General features: G+C 40.2%; 1 protein-coding gene across 2 annotated transcripts in view; it reads right to left on the minus strand.

The window, feature by feature from the left end:
• The window catches only part of LOC147305302 (copine-9-like), a 115133-nt gene that overhangs the window by 75356 nt on the left and 22129 nt on the right, over positions 1-17648 (minus strand). For both annotated transcript variants that reach the window (XM_086276248.1, XM_086276247.1), the window contains exons 3-5: positions 10812-10858; positions 3200-3303; positions 1400-1439 (exon numbers count right to left, since the gene is read on the minus strand). In XM_086276248.1, coding sequence (XP_086132374.1) covers positions 1400-1439; positions 3200-3303; positions 10812-10858 — 191 coding nt within the window. The remainder of the gene's footprint in view (positions 1-1399; positions 1440-3199; positions 3304-10811; positions 10859-17648) is intronic.

The following is a 17648-nucleotide window of genomic DNA, read 5'->3' on the forward strand; positions in this document are numbered from 1 at the left end:
ATGATGTGGATCACTGCGAGTCTTGCCCTGTCCTGTAGGCCTGGGTTGTGACAGCACATGCTCGTTTCATTTTGCAGCTCCTCAACTTTATCCACTAGAGTTATAAAAGTTGGCAACGAGGGAACCAGCCCATTAAACTCTATGAAACATCTGACTAGACACCTCTGGCTCTTCAGTGTTTTAACGTTAAAGGGTTAACACTAAAGATAATGGGCTCTATAACAGTTGAGAAAGACTATAAAATCAATAGGGATATTATCAAAGATATTAAAGTTATTAAAGTTCCATTAAAGTTTAATCTCATCTTACTGAAGTGCCATTTTAAATTAAACATTAACTTCCGAGTTTGAGTCCATGATTTACATAAGCATTCATTATTCCAACTAGGTCAAGCCCAGGAAGTCCTGGAGGACTGCATTATTCAGCTGCTTGTTGACCGATTGATTATTCTTAAAAGGGCCGACACTGTGTGTGGGGCAAATGTCCTATTAGTAGAAATAAAGGTTTCCCCTTCGTTCAGCATTTTTATTGACAACAACAGATTTGGAAGTTTACAACCTTCCCAACCACTACAGAGAAAACCATATGGCAACATTAAAAAAAGAGGCGATGACACAACATAATGAAACTCCTGCACAGCAACGAGGGCAGAGCGTTGATGTTTGCGGTGTGTGGGCGCGAGCAGGTGTAGGTGCAAGTCCTGCAAAGCGGGTATGCGTGTAGCTCCTGTAAATGCCCTGACATGCACAATCTGCTGTAGTATAGTGCCTGGAACAACAACGACAGCTGCTTTCACTTTGAAGTGGAGTTGTGAAAGTTGCTTTTACCTGAGTTAATGATAAAATGCAGACAGACAAAATGAGGAACAACACTACGGGGAGGGGGGCTTTCCAGGTGGGAGCTGCTGCTGTTTGTCCTTGATGAAATGAGATGAAAGAATGGGAGAAAAAATATGATGAAATTAAAGGGAGTGAATCACACTCACACACACACACACACACACACACACACACACACACACACACAGAAAAATCACAAGATTCTTCTGGGGATGCTGAAATATACTGGAACATAAAAAAAATAAAATGAATAAAGGACATAATAATACAAGGACTCATGAGACCAACACTCTTCAGCTGAAACCACTCACCTTCTGTTCTCCAGTGTGATTTATTTTAGTGGGGAAGAAGAAGAATAAAAGACATTGTCATGAGATGGAATTCCACTTATTAAACAGGAATTTTCTTCATGCTGATTCATTGTCAGCTGCTGCACTCATTGACTGTAAATTAGCATTTACAGTGTGAGTAATGCTGAATAACATGATACATTTGAATGCTGCCAGGAGCCTTCAGCTCTGAGTCAAAACTGTCGTTTGAGGTTGACATACTGTACTTACGTGTTTGGATATGTTACAGCTTCTGGAGTCCACATTGTACCTGTGAGAAACAAATAGATGGCACAAGAGGAAGAACTTGTGAGTTTATATTGGAGGAGATTTTGGACAAGTGCATAAATGGGCTTCCTTGTTATTAGTCTGGGAACAATGAGGGTGTTTATTCAGAAAGCAGCAGTTCTAACTTAGAGAAATTATGTTAACCCTGGAGTTGAAACACACAGGTTTGAACAGTCAGAGTAATAAGCTCTTAAACTGATTTTTCTTTTCACATGGGAACCAACAGGTGTGATAACAAAAAAAGAGTCTGCTTACTTAATGTTAGAGTATAGTCCAAAAGTTGGATAAAAAGCCACACATAGGTCTTGAATATTTGTTTCAAATTAGTCCAAAACCTTCCACAACTGCCCTGCTTATTACAGTTTTGAAAAGTGTAGTAGAGTAACTCTGGTCAGAGGAGAGAAGCATGATTTTTCTGTTACTTGTTTTCTTCACAGTAGTGATGAGCCACATTACTGTGATGCCATGACTTTGCAACTCAGCAGAAAAGTCTGATTATAGGACCAATTGCAGAGTTTTATCTTCTGGGTTATCTAGCAGGAAGACATTTTTAAGCATGTGAATAATGCTTCCAGGTCTGAATGTACCCTAAACGAACATTATTTATCGCTACCAGCAGGGGGCGACGCTTTGGTAAAATAGGCTTTTGTTTGCATAGTGTGAAAGTGTGAAATGTGCTCTTAAACACTGGCAACACTAAAATATCCTCAGCTTCACAGCAGGACTTCACTAACCAGTTGATGTCATCTACATCCATCTTTTATACACAGTCTATGATTTTATAATCTCCAATAACCTAAATTATATTTAATAAACCAAAATAAATAATAATAATAATAATAATAATAATAATAATAATAATAATAATAATAATAATAATATTTCTTAAGAATTCTCACATTTTTTTATTTTTTCAAAATTAATGAATAACAACATTAATGATATTTTAGGATCTTTCCTCTGAAATGCATCACATCAACGTGATTGTATTTATCAGCAAACAATTTGTTTTTAAGTAAATAATAAGCAGTATAAATTAATAAACTATGGAAATGCAGTAATATACACTGCTTAAACGCATTAGAGTAGTTTAACATATTTACATCCCCCTGGCAGATCAAACATTGAGTATCCTTTGCTGCCACTCAGTTGCCTGCCTAAAAGTAAAAAAAAAAAACTTTACAGTGGGACCACATGTGCACCCACTTTGTTTCTGCTAGCATCTCATAGTCTCTGGTTTCTATGTTAATGCTAGTCTCTTTCCATGTGGATGCCCCTTAAGTATGGGTATATGTACATGTATATGATACTGAAAAGTGCTGGGGGAAGAGGAAGTAGCCTATTCCAGCTGTCGCTGGGCCGCCAGTTCATCAGAGGCCTGACAATCATTCACACCTACAGCTAATTTTGAACCACCAGTTAAACTGAAACCCACACGTACAGGGAGACCATGTGACCTCACCACAGAAAGACTGGCCAGCAGATTCAAACCAATAACGTTCTTGCTGTGAGGTGACAGTGCTAACCACTTCACTATTCTGTGAACAGTCGAGTGTTTGACTTTGGTCTGTTACTTAGTAAAGTCAATAAACTGAGGATCTACAGAGAAAATAAATTATTGAAGTGTAATCAAAGGCATTACTAGGTTAATTATCTCTGCCTCCACATTTCTGTTTTTCCACAGTGTGCTCATGTTTAAATTACTTTAGATTTATTAAGAGCAAGCAAAGTCAGGCTACTTACACATCAAACCTTAGATTCTGTTTCTCTTCAAAGAAGAAATCCAGGACAAACTTCCTGACGAAATCAGGATTCCGAGTGTTATCGATAACCTCTGTCCTGCCAAACTACAGAAAAAAAGAAGTGATAATTGGCGGTAACAGTAGCATCGATTTTTTTTTTTTATATATGCTATAAAACTTGTTTTAAGAAAAAATACACCAGAGATACAACCAAGTAAAATTCATGAGGTTTAGCAACAAGTCATTAATAAATTTATACACAGAACTGGAATCCATAGACACAAATTCACCTTTGCAAAACTCAGTATGACACTGAGCTGCATTGTGTTTTGCTGAACCTCGTTTCCCTGGAGAAATCAGAGTGTTACTCTGGAGGAGGCTCTCCACATTGCGAGCCCACAGAGACTCAGTCCCAGCCTCTCTCCTGGGCCAGACTGTCTCTCCATCATACTGACAATCACGCCAGTAATCCCCCGGTGGACTGCCGGCCGCGGGGCTGTGGCATGGCCTGACAGCACCGTGTAATGAGCTATTGATCTTAGCACTGCCTCACCACAGCCACAATACCTCGACTCATGTCCTTAGTGCCCAGCGCACATAATCCGCGCTATCAACCGTGTCCCCAGCCTATCCATTACCAAGGGCTCGCAGGTTACTATATTAGACCTCAGAACTGACCCGCCGTATCGACCCGCAGGGAAAAGCCCGTGATATTTTCTTGCGGTGTTACTATTTCCAGGGATGGAGGCCTTTGGTTTATAATCTGACTCTGACATGATTGGTTAATAGATGTTAGAGCATTGTGGGCAAAGGTTAGGAATGGCTTTGTCAGTGATTTTTTTTTTCTTATTCTTGGGTAAGTAAGGAGTTTTAAAGGCAGCGTCGGCATAGGAGCTAAGACTGTAAAATGAGTTGGTTACAGATGTAATCCTATTACACATACATGCTTTTTATCAACATTCCACTCCTTTCATCTATTGTTTTTCACTAAAGTACTGCCAGGGAACATTTATTCACTGTCAGAAATACACTGGGTCACAGAAAAACTGACTCAAGGCTAAAAAACTGTTAAATAACAACAACATTGGTGCACAGAAGAAAGACCTGCTCTTCAATTTGTTTTCCGTGTATGTTGTTATGGGAGCGTTTTTTACGTTTATTGGGTAAGCTAAATGGAGTTCATAGAGACTGTAATACAAAAGCTGCATAAGGGATCTTTGAACCATTTGTTGCAGAGGGTTTAAAGAGATTTGTTTCCTTGGAAATCTGCAGTTCTCAGCCTGGTAAGTAGACATGTCTGAAAGCATATTTGACAGGTATTAGAATAAGAATTCAGCACTACCACATATATTGTAATTGGTGTAATTCAATAGTATCTTCCTTAGCACAACATGGATGCATATTTTCCCGAGAGTAAACTGATCTTGGATTTAGCACTCAGAACCCAAATTAACATGTATACAAGCAACAATTCAAACAGCTTATAGGAAGAGGCGATAATTGCCATCTTAAATGTGATCTTAAAGCCTTTCAAATCCAAAAGTTCTTTCAACTTAAAGTGTTCTTTTTCTGTAGCATTGAATAGTCATGATTAAATAACCCGAAATCAGATTTAAAGGTAGGAGTTCAACTAGCTATCAAGCTAATCTGCTTCACCAGGACTGTGTGGGTGTGTTTTGAACAAATTTAATGAGCAGAGGCTTGACATCTTAAGAAAACAACCCCATAATTGTCATCATATCTTGATTCAAAGGTTGCAAAATCCTGATTGCTGCAGGGAATGAACTCCCACCCACTTCAAGCAAGTGAGAGAAACTCTCATTAAAGACGAACACAGAAATGTTTCAAGTGAATCAACAGAAGTAACGCCCCGAAATCCGTAGTAGGATAGCAATCTTGCTGTGTCTGTGTCCTATAATGCAAACAACCAAGTGAATTTAGTCAAAGTGTACAGTAGCATTGCTGACAGCAGGCTACAGAGTGTGTCCATGTTTGTTTTTGTTTGTTTGGTTTAATTTCAATCAGAAATGCCAAATAAAAAAAGTGAAACTTGAAAAGTGGGTAAAATTCATGGAGTTTAGTAATTTTAATGGGGGCAGACTGCAGACAAACTAGATGATTACTTCATGGGAACCCATGTTTTCATTTTCAAGATGCCGACTCATCTGCAAACACTTTTCAACTGATCACCACTGAAACAATTATATTTCAAACGATGAAACGTGGAAAATGAATTAGGGTTTAGCACTCATTTTCACAGTGGCTGCCAAGTTTAGCTAATATACAATAAACAGTGAAGACCTCTCCTGGCCCAGCACAGTCCATAAGTTTTTGGACAGTGGCAGTTTTTTTTTTTTTTTTTTTTTTTTTTTTGCCTCTGCACGCCACCACTGTGGATTTTAAATCAAACAGTCAAGATGGGATTAAAATGCAAATGTTCACCATTAATTAACCATTAATTAGTTAACCCCTGTTAACTGTAGTCACTTTTAGAAGTTCACTTCTTAAATTTTTGTTGTATTACAAAAAAAAAAAAAGAAGATAAAAAGGCCTGAAGAAAGATCTGAAAAAGATGAGCGTAGATGGAAGATAAAAATGTTTGTATTTGGTATCTGTACACTGGAATTCATAATATGAGGCTCAAAGACATTGGTAGAAGTGAAGGAGGCCATCATTAGGCTGAGAAAAGTGCCCTGATGCATGCTCAATCATCCAGGTAAGTAAATCCCAAAAGGTTGATTCTGTTCATCTGGACGTTGCGTTTTCAGTCGGAGAAATGTTTCCTCACTCATCCGAGTGATTTCTTCAGTCTCAGCTGACTCCAGGCTTCCCCAACCTTATAAACAGTACATTTGCGCAATAGCTGAAACTAGCACCACTGAAGGAACAATGGCCTGGGAGGTCACCCTCATCATAATTATGCAAATTATCTTGACCACTGATCAAAGCCCACTGATCAATGTCCATGAGTACCATTCACAGAGAGCTGGGGAATGGCTGCAATCACAGGATTGCAAGATGGCGAAAGATGTACCCTTAGGCCCCCTCCTCGATTCATCCATCCATCCATTCGCTTCCGCTTATCCTTTTCAGGGTCGCAGGGGGCGCTGGAGCCTATCCCAGCTGTCATAGGGCGAGAGGCAGGGTACACCCTGGACAGGTCGCCAGTCTGTCGCAGGGCTAACACATAGGGACAGACAACCATTCACACTCACATTCACACCTAGTGGCAATTTGGATTATCCAATTAACCTATCCCCACAAGTTGCATGTCTTTGGACGGTGGGAGGAAGCCGGAGTACCCGGAGAGAACCCACGCAAACACGGGGAGAACATGCAAACTCCACACAGAAAGACCCCGGCCTGATGGTGGAATTGAACTCAGGACCTTCTTGCTGTGCGGCAACAATGCTAACCACCGTGCTGCCACCTCCTCGATTCAGAGATGGTCTTTCCCTTTTCACATAAATGGCCTCCTTGACTCCGCGCTCAAACCAGCATTCCTCCCTGTCCAGGATGTGTACATCCTCATCATTGAAAGAGTGTCCACTGCCCTGTAGGTGTAAATAGACTGCAGAGTCCTGGCCTGACGTGGTAGCTCTTCTGTGTTGTGTCATCCGCTTCGCCAGAGGTTGTTTGGTTTCCCCGATGTATAAATCCTGGCAATCCTCCTGGCACTTAACAGCGTACACTATGTTACTCTGTTTGTGGTGTGATCCTTGGGGTGGACCAATTTTTGGAGCAGCATGTTTTATGGTTTAAAAGCCACAGATATGCGGTGTTTAGAGAGAATGCGATTCAACCGTTCCGATATTCCTGACACATAAAGGATCACTACAGGTTTTCATTTAGGCAGCAGCTGTCCTTCTCTCCTGGATCGGCTGGAGCTGTCTTTAGGTGCCTTCCCAGCTTTGACAAATGTCCAGCTGGGGTAACCACATTTACTGCAAATGTACTGTTTATAAGGTTGGGGAAGCCTGCAGTCAGCTGAGACTGAAGAAATCACTTGGATCAGTAACGAAACATTTCTCCCACTGAAAACGCAACATCCAGATGAACAGAATCAACCTTTTGGGATAGGCTGAGAAAACAAAATCAATCTATGATAGTAAAAAACACAGAATATTGAAGTGCATGATGCCAGAATTATTTCCATGGTGAGAAAAAATTAATTCACAAAATCTAGACATACCCATGAATGTCCATGACATATCCATAAAACTTTTGAGGAGGCAGGTGTATCACTGTCAAAGTCTACCATCAGGTGGCAACATCATCAGTGGACATATAGGTTTACAAGAAGGTGCAAACCACTGGTTACACTCAAGAACAAGAAGACAAAATTAAACCTCGGCAGGAAACGTCTAAAAGAATCTGCACAGTTCTAATAAAAGTTCTTTGGACACATGAAACACAGATTAACTTGTACAAGGTTTATGGGAAGAGAACATATAGATGATTACAGTTGCAGAAACACAATCTGGGACTTGTTTAACTCTTAGGATTGTTTTCTGGTGATTTTCCTTGGTTTAATTCTATAAAGACTTTCATTAGAGACAGGAAAAAAATCCACATGCTTTCTGTCCGTTAACAAGACAATAAGATTCCTTTGTTGTGGGGAGGATGATAAATAAAAGTACCAGCTTAATAACCTACTATAGCTTCCTAGAGTTTAGTCTGCTCAGTGAATGCAATTATAACACTGATTTGATGAAATACAGTTTGTATCACCACAAAATTCCATTGCCAGTGTAGCTCTACCTTCATTTCTGGCTTAAGGGCATGTAATCACACAGAAAGAGCTGAGACGGAGTAGTCTGCAGTCATCTATGGGGTACTACTGCTGATTTGTTGACCTTTAAGTGGAGGATCATAGCTGTTCACAGAGGAAAACTGAACCGCTTGTGATCATAAAACAAATGAGTAAACTGTCATGGCCTGGGTCTAGGGACCCAGGGCTCATGTATTTTAGTGTATGTTTATATTTATATTTTCCTATCACGGGACAAGAGGTAGGCCACTTGAACTCTTTTGTTGTAGTGATGGGCCGCCTGAGACTGTTTTGTGGGGGTTTTTCTTTTTTTTGCACCGCTGCGGGATGCACGGTTTGACTTTGGGACTGTGACCTGTGAGGGTTTGTTACTTCGTTGTTTTTGCTTGTTTTGGTTCTGGCCCTCCGTCCTCCGTCGATGCTATAAACATGGCTCTACACTTCATCCTGCAGCATCTGGACTCCCCAGGAACCTATGCCAGGATCCTGTTTGTGGACTTCAGCTCTGCCTTCAACACCATCCTTCCAGACCATCTCCAAGGCAAGCTTTCCCAGATAAATGTGCCTGATCCCATCTGCCGGTGGATCACTGACTTCCTGACGGACAGGAAGCAACATGTGAGGCTAGGAAAGAATGTCTCAGACTCGGTCTCGGACTCCCGGACCATCAGCACCTCAGGGCTGTGTTCTTTCTCCTCTGCTCTTCTCCCTGTACACCAACTGCTGCACCTCCACCCACCAGTCTGTCAAGCTAATCAAGTTTGCAGATGACACCACCGTTATTGGACTCATCTCGGACGGGGATGAGTCTGCCTACAGGAGGGAGGTTGAACGTCTGGTGTCCTGGTGCAGCCACAACAACCTGGTGCTGAATGCCCAGAAGACAGTGGAGATTACTGTGGACTTCAGGAAGCGCACAGCCCCACTGCCCCCCATCATCCTGACTGACACCCTCATCATCTTTGTGGACTCATTCCGCTTCCTGGGTACCACCATCACCCAGGACCTGAAGTGGGAGCCCACCATCACCTCCGTCATCAAGAAAGCCCAGCAGAGGATGTACTTCCTGAGGCAGCTGAAGAAATTCAACCTGCCAACACGGACGATGATGCAATTCTACACTGCAATCATCGAGTCCATCCTCACCTCCTCCATCACCGTGTGGTACGCTGGAGCCACTATCAGGGACAAACAGAGACTGCAGCGTGTTGTGCGCTCTGCTGAGAAGGTGATTGGCTGCAGACTCCCATCTCTGCAGGACCTGTACACCCCCAGGACACTGGGGCGTGCAGCTCGGATCTCAGCTGACCCTTCTCACCCTGGACACAGTCTGTTTGACCTGCTCCCCTCAGGCAGGAGGCTCCGGTCCATTCGCACCAGAACCTCTCGCCATAAGAACAGTTTCTTCCCCTCTGCTGTCGGACACATGAACAATAACCACATGACTGTCCCCGCCACTAACACATGACCCTACGCTGTGTTCACTGCATCATTCCATGTTTGGCACTGATCACCACCTGCACTCATGTATATACCTATCTACTTAGCACTTTTAATTTTTATTTTTATGTTTATTTACAGAATGTTTTGCACTAAGTACCGCAGCAATTTTCTAATGTTGTAAACCTGCTCAACATTTGGCAATAAAACCCTTTCTGATTCTGATTCTGATTGCTTTGTTTTGCATAACAAATATGGCCTATAAGTAAGATGATACAGTGTCAAGATGATTCTTCATTTGCTGAGTCCTTCCCATCACATGGTTACTGCGTGCATTTGAAATATTATACAAATTTATTGCACCTTATTTTGATGGACAAGGTTTCTATACTGCGCACACATAATAAACAAAACAGTCACACAATACAAAAAAACCCATCATGCTCACAGGACGTTTGCATGTAAGTGTAACTGAACGTTAATGAATAATTTCTGCATGAATTGCACTTACAAATGACATATAGATTATTTACATAATGCATAATGATGTCAAAAGCACACAAAGGATTTCCAGGTTTCCATCCATGTGCAATTATCTCCTCGAGGTGTCAATATGTAAGGCTGGCAGAGAGATATTTACTCTGCTGATTGTGCTGCAATTCATGCAGTGCTTTTTGATTAAGCCCCACCACATGGAAAGCAAAGGTGTGAGGTGTGTTAAAATGAGGGGATCAACGGTAGCCAAATAGTGTGACTAAAGTACACAAAGTGACTAGAGGCAACATGTAGGCAAACTAGATGAGGGAATGTAGCGCCAAGATGTGAGACATGAACTGTGTGAGGGACCTAACAGATCAAAATGTATTCAAAATGTTAATGAGCAATGGAATGTCACGTGACCTTGCCTTTAAAACAGTGACAGTGGATGAGACAGCAAGATGTCAAGGGGAGCAGATGGTGCATTTTTGATGAGGTGGAAAAAGAACTGACCTTCTTTCTCTCACTGCCCTGAGTCATGACAAGAATCCATTTCATTCAACATCATAAAATTATGAGTCTTTTAATTTATTTATTCCATCACCTCCAACATAAATTCACCAGTTTGGGTCTGATATGTGGGGCTTCCCCCCCCCGGGTGTTGAAGATGTGGTTTCACTTTCTGGGCAAGTGAAGAGGCTCACACTTCCAATTTTCTACAAAATGTTCTCAGGGGTTTTTGTGAGTTGCCTCTGGACTTCAGCTTAATAACCCCCATTTTAAGTTCTGATTGAAAATCATTAACACTGAAGACAACTCATTTATTTCATTCCCTATAAAAAAAATAAAAATAAAAAAATCTGGCAGATATGTAGACAAAAATATTGGATATTGTCATTGGCAATAGAAAGGTTGCTTAACTTACCTCCCTCCATTCTTTGGTTCCCACAGCCTGCAGATACAACACAACAACTGGAAGGGAAAGTGGAGGAGTAGAGGCCAAAAAGGAAGCATGAAGAAAAGAAAAAACACACTTTTTAATCTCAGTCACTAGTGTAATGGTTTCTGCATGTTGCCACCTACATATCAACACACTCACATCCACATATATTTCAGTTAGATCTGATGTAGCCGCAAGCAGAGTAAACAATTTCTTCTTAAACGCAATGAAAGACCATTTAAAAAATGTGGAATTTTCAATATCCAGTGGTGATATTTACACTCTATTAATAAAACAGCTGTCCATTAGAACAATAACAACTCATTGTACATTTCTCTCATTTTCACACTTTTCATCCTGATCTCGCTGCGTAACTGTGAGGGAGTAATCATTCTCTACATTTTCTGCCTCACAGATATGCTGTCACCACCTTCAGCCAGGCCTCTCTCTGGCTATTAATATGCATGAATATTACAAAAAAAAAATGCAGAAGTGCTACAAGGCATGGATCTAAAGACCAAATAGGTAGAGTGCCATTGCAAACTCCCCTCTCAGAGAAAATAACAGAATCAGTTGTGAGCAAACACATACAAATTTAATGATATCTCATCAGCCTCAACTGTACTTAGTGTTCAGTGTTGCATGTTAGCATATCCTTGTTCAAACAGGCTTGGCTAAAATACTGTAATGTATTACATGAAAAATACTATTCTTCCATGTAAACAAAAAAGGTTTCCACGGAAACCTTTCATCCATGTTTTTAAAATCTTTCTGATCTTTATGTCTTTACTGACATAACTGAAAATGTTACCTCTTGCTATAACCCTGCAAGATACTTATATGCATGTAACTGGAGTGGTTATGTAGTGAGCAGTGAGCGCTTCCAAAGCTCACATCTAATAATGAACAGAAACTATAAATATCAGATGAACAACTGCAATCCTGAAGTTCTTTTAGTTGAAAAAAAGAAGTAAACAGAAGTGTATGGGGAAATGACCCCTCATTTATAATCACTTATTGTGAGTCGTATATTTCACATAGTGTTCATAGTAGCCTGTCCCCTGTTTTCCTTCAAGCCAAATCTTTGCTTCATGAAAAATGTAAAGCACCAGCAAACACAGATTTAGGCTTTAAAATGTTTAAAATGTTTTATATATACAGTCTGTGACAGTGCACCTGAAGCACCACAGCTGCCCTGGCTCTGTTAATGCATTGCTCCTGCCATGCAGTGCTCTGAGCTAAATTATGAAAGCCTCGCAATTACAGTACTAACATGCTGACATTTAGCAGGTATGAAGGTCTAACTGTTACCACAGTCTACTCAGTCTAGCTTCCTAGTATTTCTTTGGATAATAATAATAATAATAACCATGATGTCATTAGATTTGTCATTGTGTTTGTTCATAAAACACATTACAGAAAGACAGTCATTCTGAGCAGAGGACAGTGCAATGACCAAACTGATTAGCAGCGTATTTGTCTTTACATGTCTACAAACGCAAATGACCAAACCAACAAAGGTTTAACTTCAGTTTAATACTTGACTTAGTTCTTCCACAATATTTCTGATAAAGATTTGAACAAAAATGCATCAGATTTATTACATTTTGATTATAATTCACCAACAGGTTGTTGAGTTATATTTCACTCAAAACAGTTTGCTGATCTCATAGAGGAAGTGTTAAGGCAACCAAGTCACCAAGCATATTCCAATTTATAAGTGGATTGTGTATCTGCTATTTTCATTGGACAAAGTACAAAAATATCAGCCGCCCAGTGATGCTATGACCAACGTTTTTTTGATCCATTCTATGGGGACCCAGAATTTCACAGCATTCAGTAATTGCTGGGATAGTTCATTTACCAAAAGCCTTAGAGACCGCCTTTTTAAACTTAGCATGGCTAAAGCGTTTTAGCCTAGAAAGGCTAAGGCAGAAAGGGTTTATTTTAAAAGACTTAATATGACACTTTTTGTTGTAAGCAAAGAATTTACCTTTACTTAATAATCAATAGCAATGCCACTGTAATCTGGCTTATTTTTACAGTAACTCATTAAGTCTCAAAAAAAATTCTTGATTAGTCAAATTGTTTTCCTTCACAGACGAGCATTACAGCCTTTACAAATTAGCTTTTTCGTGACTACGGTATAAATTCTTGAATTGTTAAAATAAAATGGGCCTAAGTAAGTTCTCCAACTGGTTACAATTTTTACTCTAATGTTTACCGTGTCCTGCGGTGCTTTGTTTAACATTATGTCTGTCTTTTGAGGGCAAAAGTTACTTTAAAACAGCATAAATATGCAAAAACACAGAGCCAGACCAATTATAACCCACAGATTTATTATGTTTATCATGTTAAGCTCAAACACAAACATGTTCATGCCTAAGCTAACAAGTAACACTCACGAAAGGCCCTTATGAGGTGTATTAATAATTGGCCAAGTGTTGCTGTTTGTGTCTAGACAGGAACCATCAGCCACTTTGTGCCTCTGTGAAGTTTGGACATTAGCTCTAATGAACTTCAGACTGTCTGGACCGACAGACGATTAAAACCACATTTTCCCTCCTAATGAGCAATTAAGAGAGGCGAGATAAGACAGAAAGAAGAGCAGACAGCAAGCGTTTTGGGCAGAGGGTTTGAAATAAAACAATCTTTTCTTTGTCTGACTATTAGCAGGAATATTGCTGCTTAAATGAGGTTTATAAATCTGATTAATCCAAGTTAATCAGTTAGTGAATTAGCCCTCAATTGAATAACAGAAAATAAAAAATTGAAGGCAAATGAACATCAGGGGTTCAATCTGTTTGTCTCAAAGTCATACCTCTTAACTGCAATAATGATGTTTGAGAGAGAGCACGGTGCTTTGACCGAGATCAGAGTCTTGGGACCTTAATGTTCCCCGAAGGTTGCAGAGTTAGAGCAGCACAGACTCTAACTAATCCCCGGTAAAGCCATTTGAGTGTCGTCCGTCTCGGAAGAACCTGACTGATTGCCTGCTTTATGGAAAGTGACTGACAAAGGAAGGAGCCCATCTGGTCAACTGCACAGCGGCTAAATCACAAGGCAATTCCATATCCCTCCTCCCATGACTCCTGACAACAGTCTGGCTGCAGGCTGGCCACACAGGGGACACTAAACATGAATGATTCAGAATTGAGCACAAATCATATCAAGTTCTAATCTGAATGGACATTTTAGCAGTGTACAGGTCATCCTACAGAAATAGAATATCTCCAGCAAACAGGAATCTGCATATTAGGATGTTAACACATTCATACCAGAATCTTTTGTCCAAACACACAAATGATTATTATACCATTACTATTCTTCTAAAGCAAATGAATCCAGGATTTCAGATCATTTGGCCACTTGATGTTTTGAAGTCTGGTTTCCAAAGAACAATGTTGCTTTGCTTTTATCTTGGCTCCCTGTGTCTGTCACGGAGAGACAAAGAACCAATCAGATAAAAGAGAAAAGAGCATTTTACTTCACTACCAGTTTTTTTTTTCAGGTAAATATCAAATAGCTCAGCCACACGAGCCAGATCATACAGATCCACATCCACATAAACACAGTTTACTAGCTAGCACTGACAAAAACATTTTCAGATATTGCTGCACTGCAGGCCTTCTCGGCCAGCAGGGTTGTAAAAATTTCCAGATACAGTTACAGTATCCAGTTACATAGAAATATATAGGAAAAAAGCTGCAGACTGCCTTTCCTCACGGACTCAGTCAGTTTTGAATCATACTGAATATAAAAAAGTTTATGTCAAAAAGGAGGATAAAGAAGAATGCTATTTATCATGTGATTGTTTTTTTTTTTTTAGCGTGTAGGGAAATTCATCCTGAAGATTTCACTCCATATTCTAGACCCGGGTTTGAGAGTTTTTTACTGCTGTATGTACCATAGAAATCATATGGTTCCAGCTATACAAGATAATACAACAACATCTTAAACACTGATGGCCAGTGCAGGTGCACCAGCATGTATTTATGGATATATTTGCCATGTGAGTCGGACGATCAGAGAAAACTTAGACCACTAAAACAGAGAATGTCACAGAGAACTTTGAAAGAAACGCCTCATATTTACCTAAACAAACACGCATCTATTTCACACAAAACAAGGTGACTGAATTTTAGCCATTGAAGTCATATTAACAGTATATTGCCAGAATTTTCATCATGATTCAATTGCTATTGTGAGCCTTAACATGTTTAATATCCCAAAAACTTTGTGCACCTGCAAAGGATGCAGTGCACACTAATATGACTGATTTAATATTTAGAGCTTGGCACTCACACTGCACACCCTACATGTCATTTTCTTAGGTTCTTCCTCCATGAATATTTTCTGCAGCACATCAAAGGTGCATTTGAGCTCACTTGGAGAGCTCAGGTTTCAAGCTAGATGAGAGCAAATTTGTGAGGTGGCTCCTTGTTCCCCTCTGATAACAATTCCCAGTCTGCATTTCAATTTCAGTGTCTTCTTATCTAAACTGTCACTAAATATGGAAACACAGGATACTTGTGCAACAGTCCTACAGCACTACACATTGTTATATGATGAGTAGCTTTGCTACTTTCTTTGAGGGAAATCATGTTTCGGCCTTTGTTTTGATGTAATGAACAGTTCTAAATAAAACAGCAGAAATCAGCAGAAGCAGGAACAGTAGATGTATTATTAACAACTGCTACAAATATTATGTTTAGCAAAGGGAATGAGGGGAAGTGGCTTGAACTATTTACACTATGTGTCCTGCACCCTCCAGCACTGATTTTCATCACATCTAAACTGCTGTGCATTTTATTTTGTCTACAGATTTCTTAAAGAGATACCCATCAGATAACTTCCAGGACACCCTGCCCTTCAATATCAACATGTCTGTCCCACAAGTATGTTGAGAGTAGCTGAAAATGCCAGAGCATACTCTCGGTTGAGCAACAGTTACATCAACAGTCACCTGTGTGAAGGTTTTATTTGTCTGCTGGGGATTTCTTGCTGCCTGCCTCCAAGATTTGCACTGAAGGAGAATTTCATAAGAGTGAAGGCAGACACAAATAAGATTCCACAGACTTAGTTACGGGCTGAGGATACAAGCTGCTTACTGTGAGGTGAAAGAGAAAAGTGGTCAGGTAGATGGAATGTAGGGCTGTGGGGGGATGGCGCTAGAAAGGGGTGACTGATAGAAATCTAGCTAAAAGGTGAGGACAGGGAGGGAATGTGGAGTAAGAATATTAGACAGGCTGGGTGGGAGTAGGAAAACAGAGGAGATAAAGACAGAGAGATGAGATGGATAGATGATTGTTTGGCAAAGAGAAGTGGAGTGCAAATTTGATTCCAGCACAGTGAGGCAGTGTAAGATTTTAGCTAGGAAAAGAAGGAGTAGGTTTAAGACCTCAGCTGTCAAAAATCCTTCACTGATACACAAACTGTCCTATAAGACTGTCATATGAGTTAGCTAGGTTAGCAGCACTTCCTCACAAATCTGCTGATCTGCTAATGTTTGGAGACTAAATTCTCGAACCTCATTGATTCTTTCATTCATCAATATCAACCACTGAGGACAACATGCAAAGTCATTATTAGAAAGATGGGCAGATGCCGGTGGCACAAGCTGCCAGTTTATCAAGTCTATCATCATGATTCCAGTCCAGTTGGAAGTGTTGTTTTTTTTTTTTTTAAATTTTATAAGACTAAGCCTTACAAACTTTATGTTCAGCTAAGGTGACCACATTCTAGCTACATTTCCGGACTTATTGTGCTGATGTTAAGTTCCTTGCCATTGTTCTTGGACTCTAATAGAGTAGCTTTGTATGATTTGCAAATTAATAATCCCTATGAACAACTTTTACTGAGCCTTAAAATCAGTCATTTTACTTCCCTCTTATGTAGCTTTACACCAGCTTTCTTCTGACTGGCTGTAGCTTGTAAACATTTCTTACATTTCCCAAAAGAACACTGACCAAAATATCACACTGCCTTCCCTGCCTTGCATTCTTCCCATACTGCATCCCAGTGCCAGGTGTTCTCCAGCTAAGCCACACACAAGAACCCGGTCATCTACATGTTGTAAAAGAAAATGTGATTCATCAGAACTGGCCGATAAACTACGTGATAGGTTTGTAGCTTGAACCCATCCACTACAATCCACTAAATCACAGGTGTCAAACTCCAGGCCTCGAGGGCCAGTGTCCTGCAGGTTTTAGACGTGTCCTTGATCCAACATAGCTGATTTAAATGGCTAAATTACCTCCTCAACATGTCTTGCAGTTCTCCAGAGGCCTGGTAATGAACTAATCATTTGATTAAGGTGTGTTGACCCAGGGTGATATCAAAAACCTGCAGGACACCGGCCCTCGAGGCCTGGAGTTCGACACCACTGCACTAAATCCACCTACAGTAGTTGCCCATGTGATTGGACCACACATGCCAGCCTTCGCTCTCCATATGCATCAGTGAGCCTTAGCTTCTTTGACTGATGTATTTTACAACGGAAAAAAATACAGTTAAAATTATTATTTAGTCTAATCCCTGAGGTTTTCATTTACACAAGAAATTACTTATACATACACTGACCTAATTATTTCGAACTTTGGCCATGTAACAGGGAGAAGCATAACAGGTCCCCTTGGTGTACGCGTGAGGTTTAGATGCTCAGTGAATGGCTACATACAGCATCTGATTATTGGAATCAGGCATCAAGGTCATTTATTTAGCATTCAGTTATCACTCAGTGTATAATAAATATGAAGGACATATTCATAGTGTAGTGCTGAACAAATTCAAATAACATGCAAAAGGTCTCCAGTTCAAAAC

Source organism: Aulonocara sp. 'chitande type north' Nkhata Bay, linkage group LG20, assembly GCF_057382095.1.
Source record: "Aulonocara sp. 'chitande type north' Nkhata Bay isolate Kocher_YH1m ecotype deep benthic linkage group LG20, A_spYH_male_GT1.1, whole genome shotgun sequence".
Classification (NCBI taxonomy): Eukaryota; Metazoa; Chordata; class Actinopteri; order Cichliformes; family Cichlidae; genus Aulonocara; species Aulonocara sp. 'chitande type north' Nkhata Bay.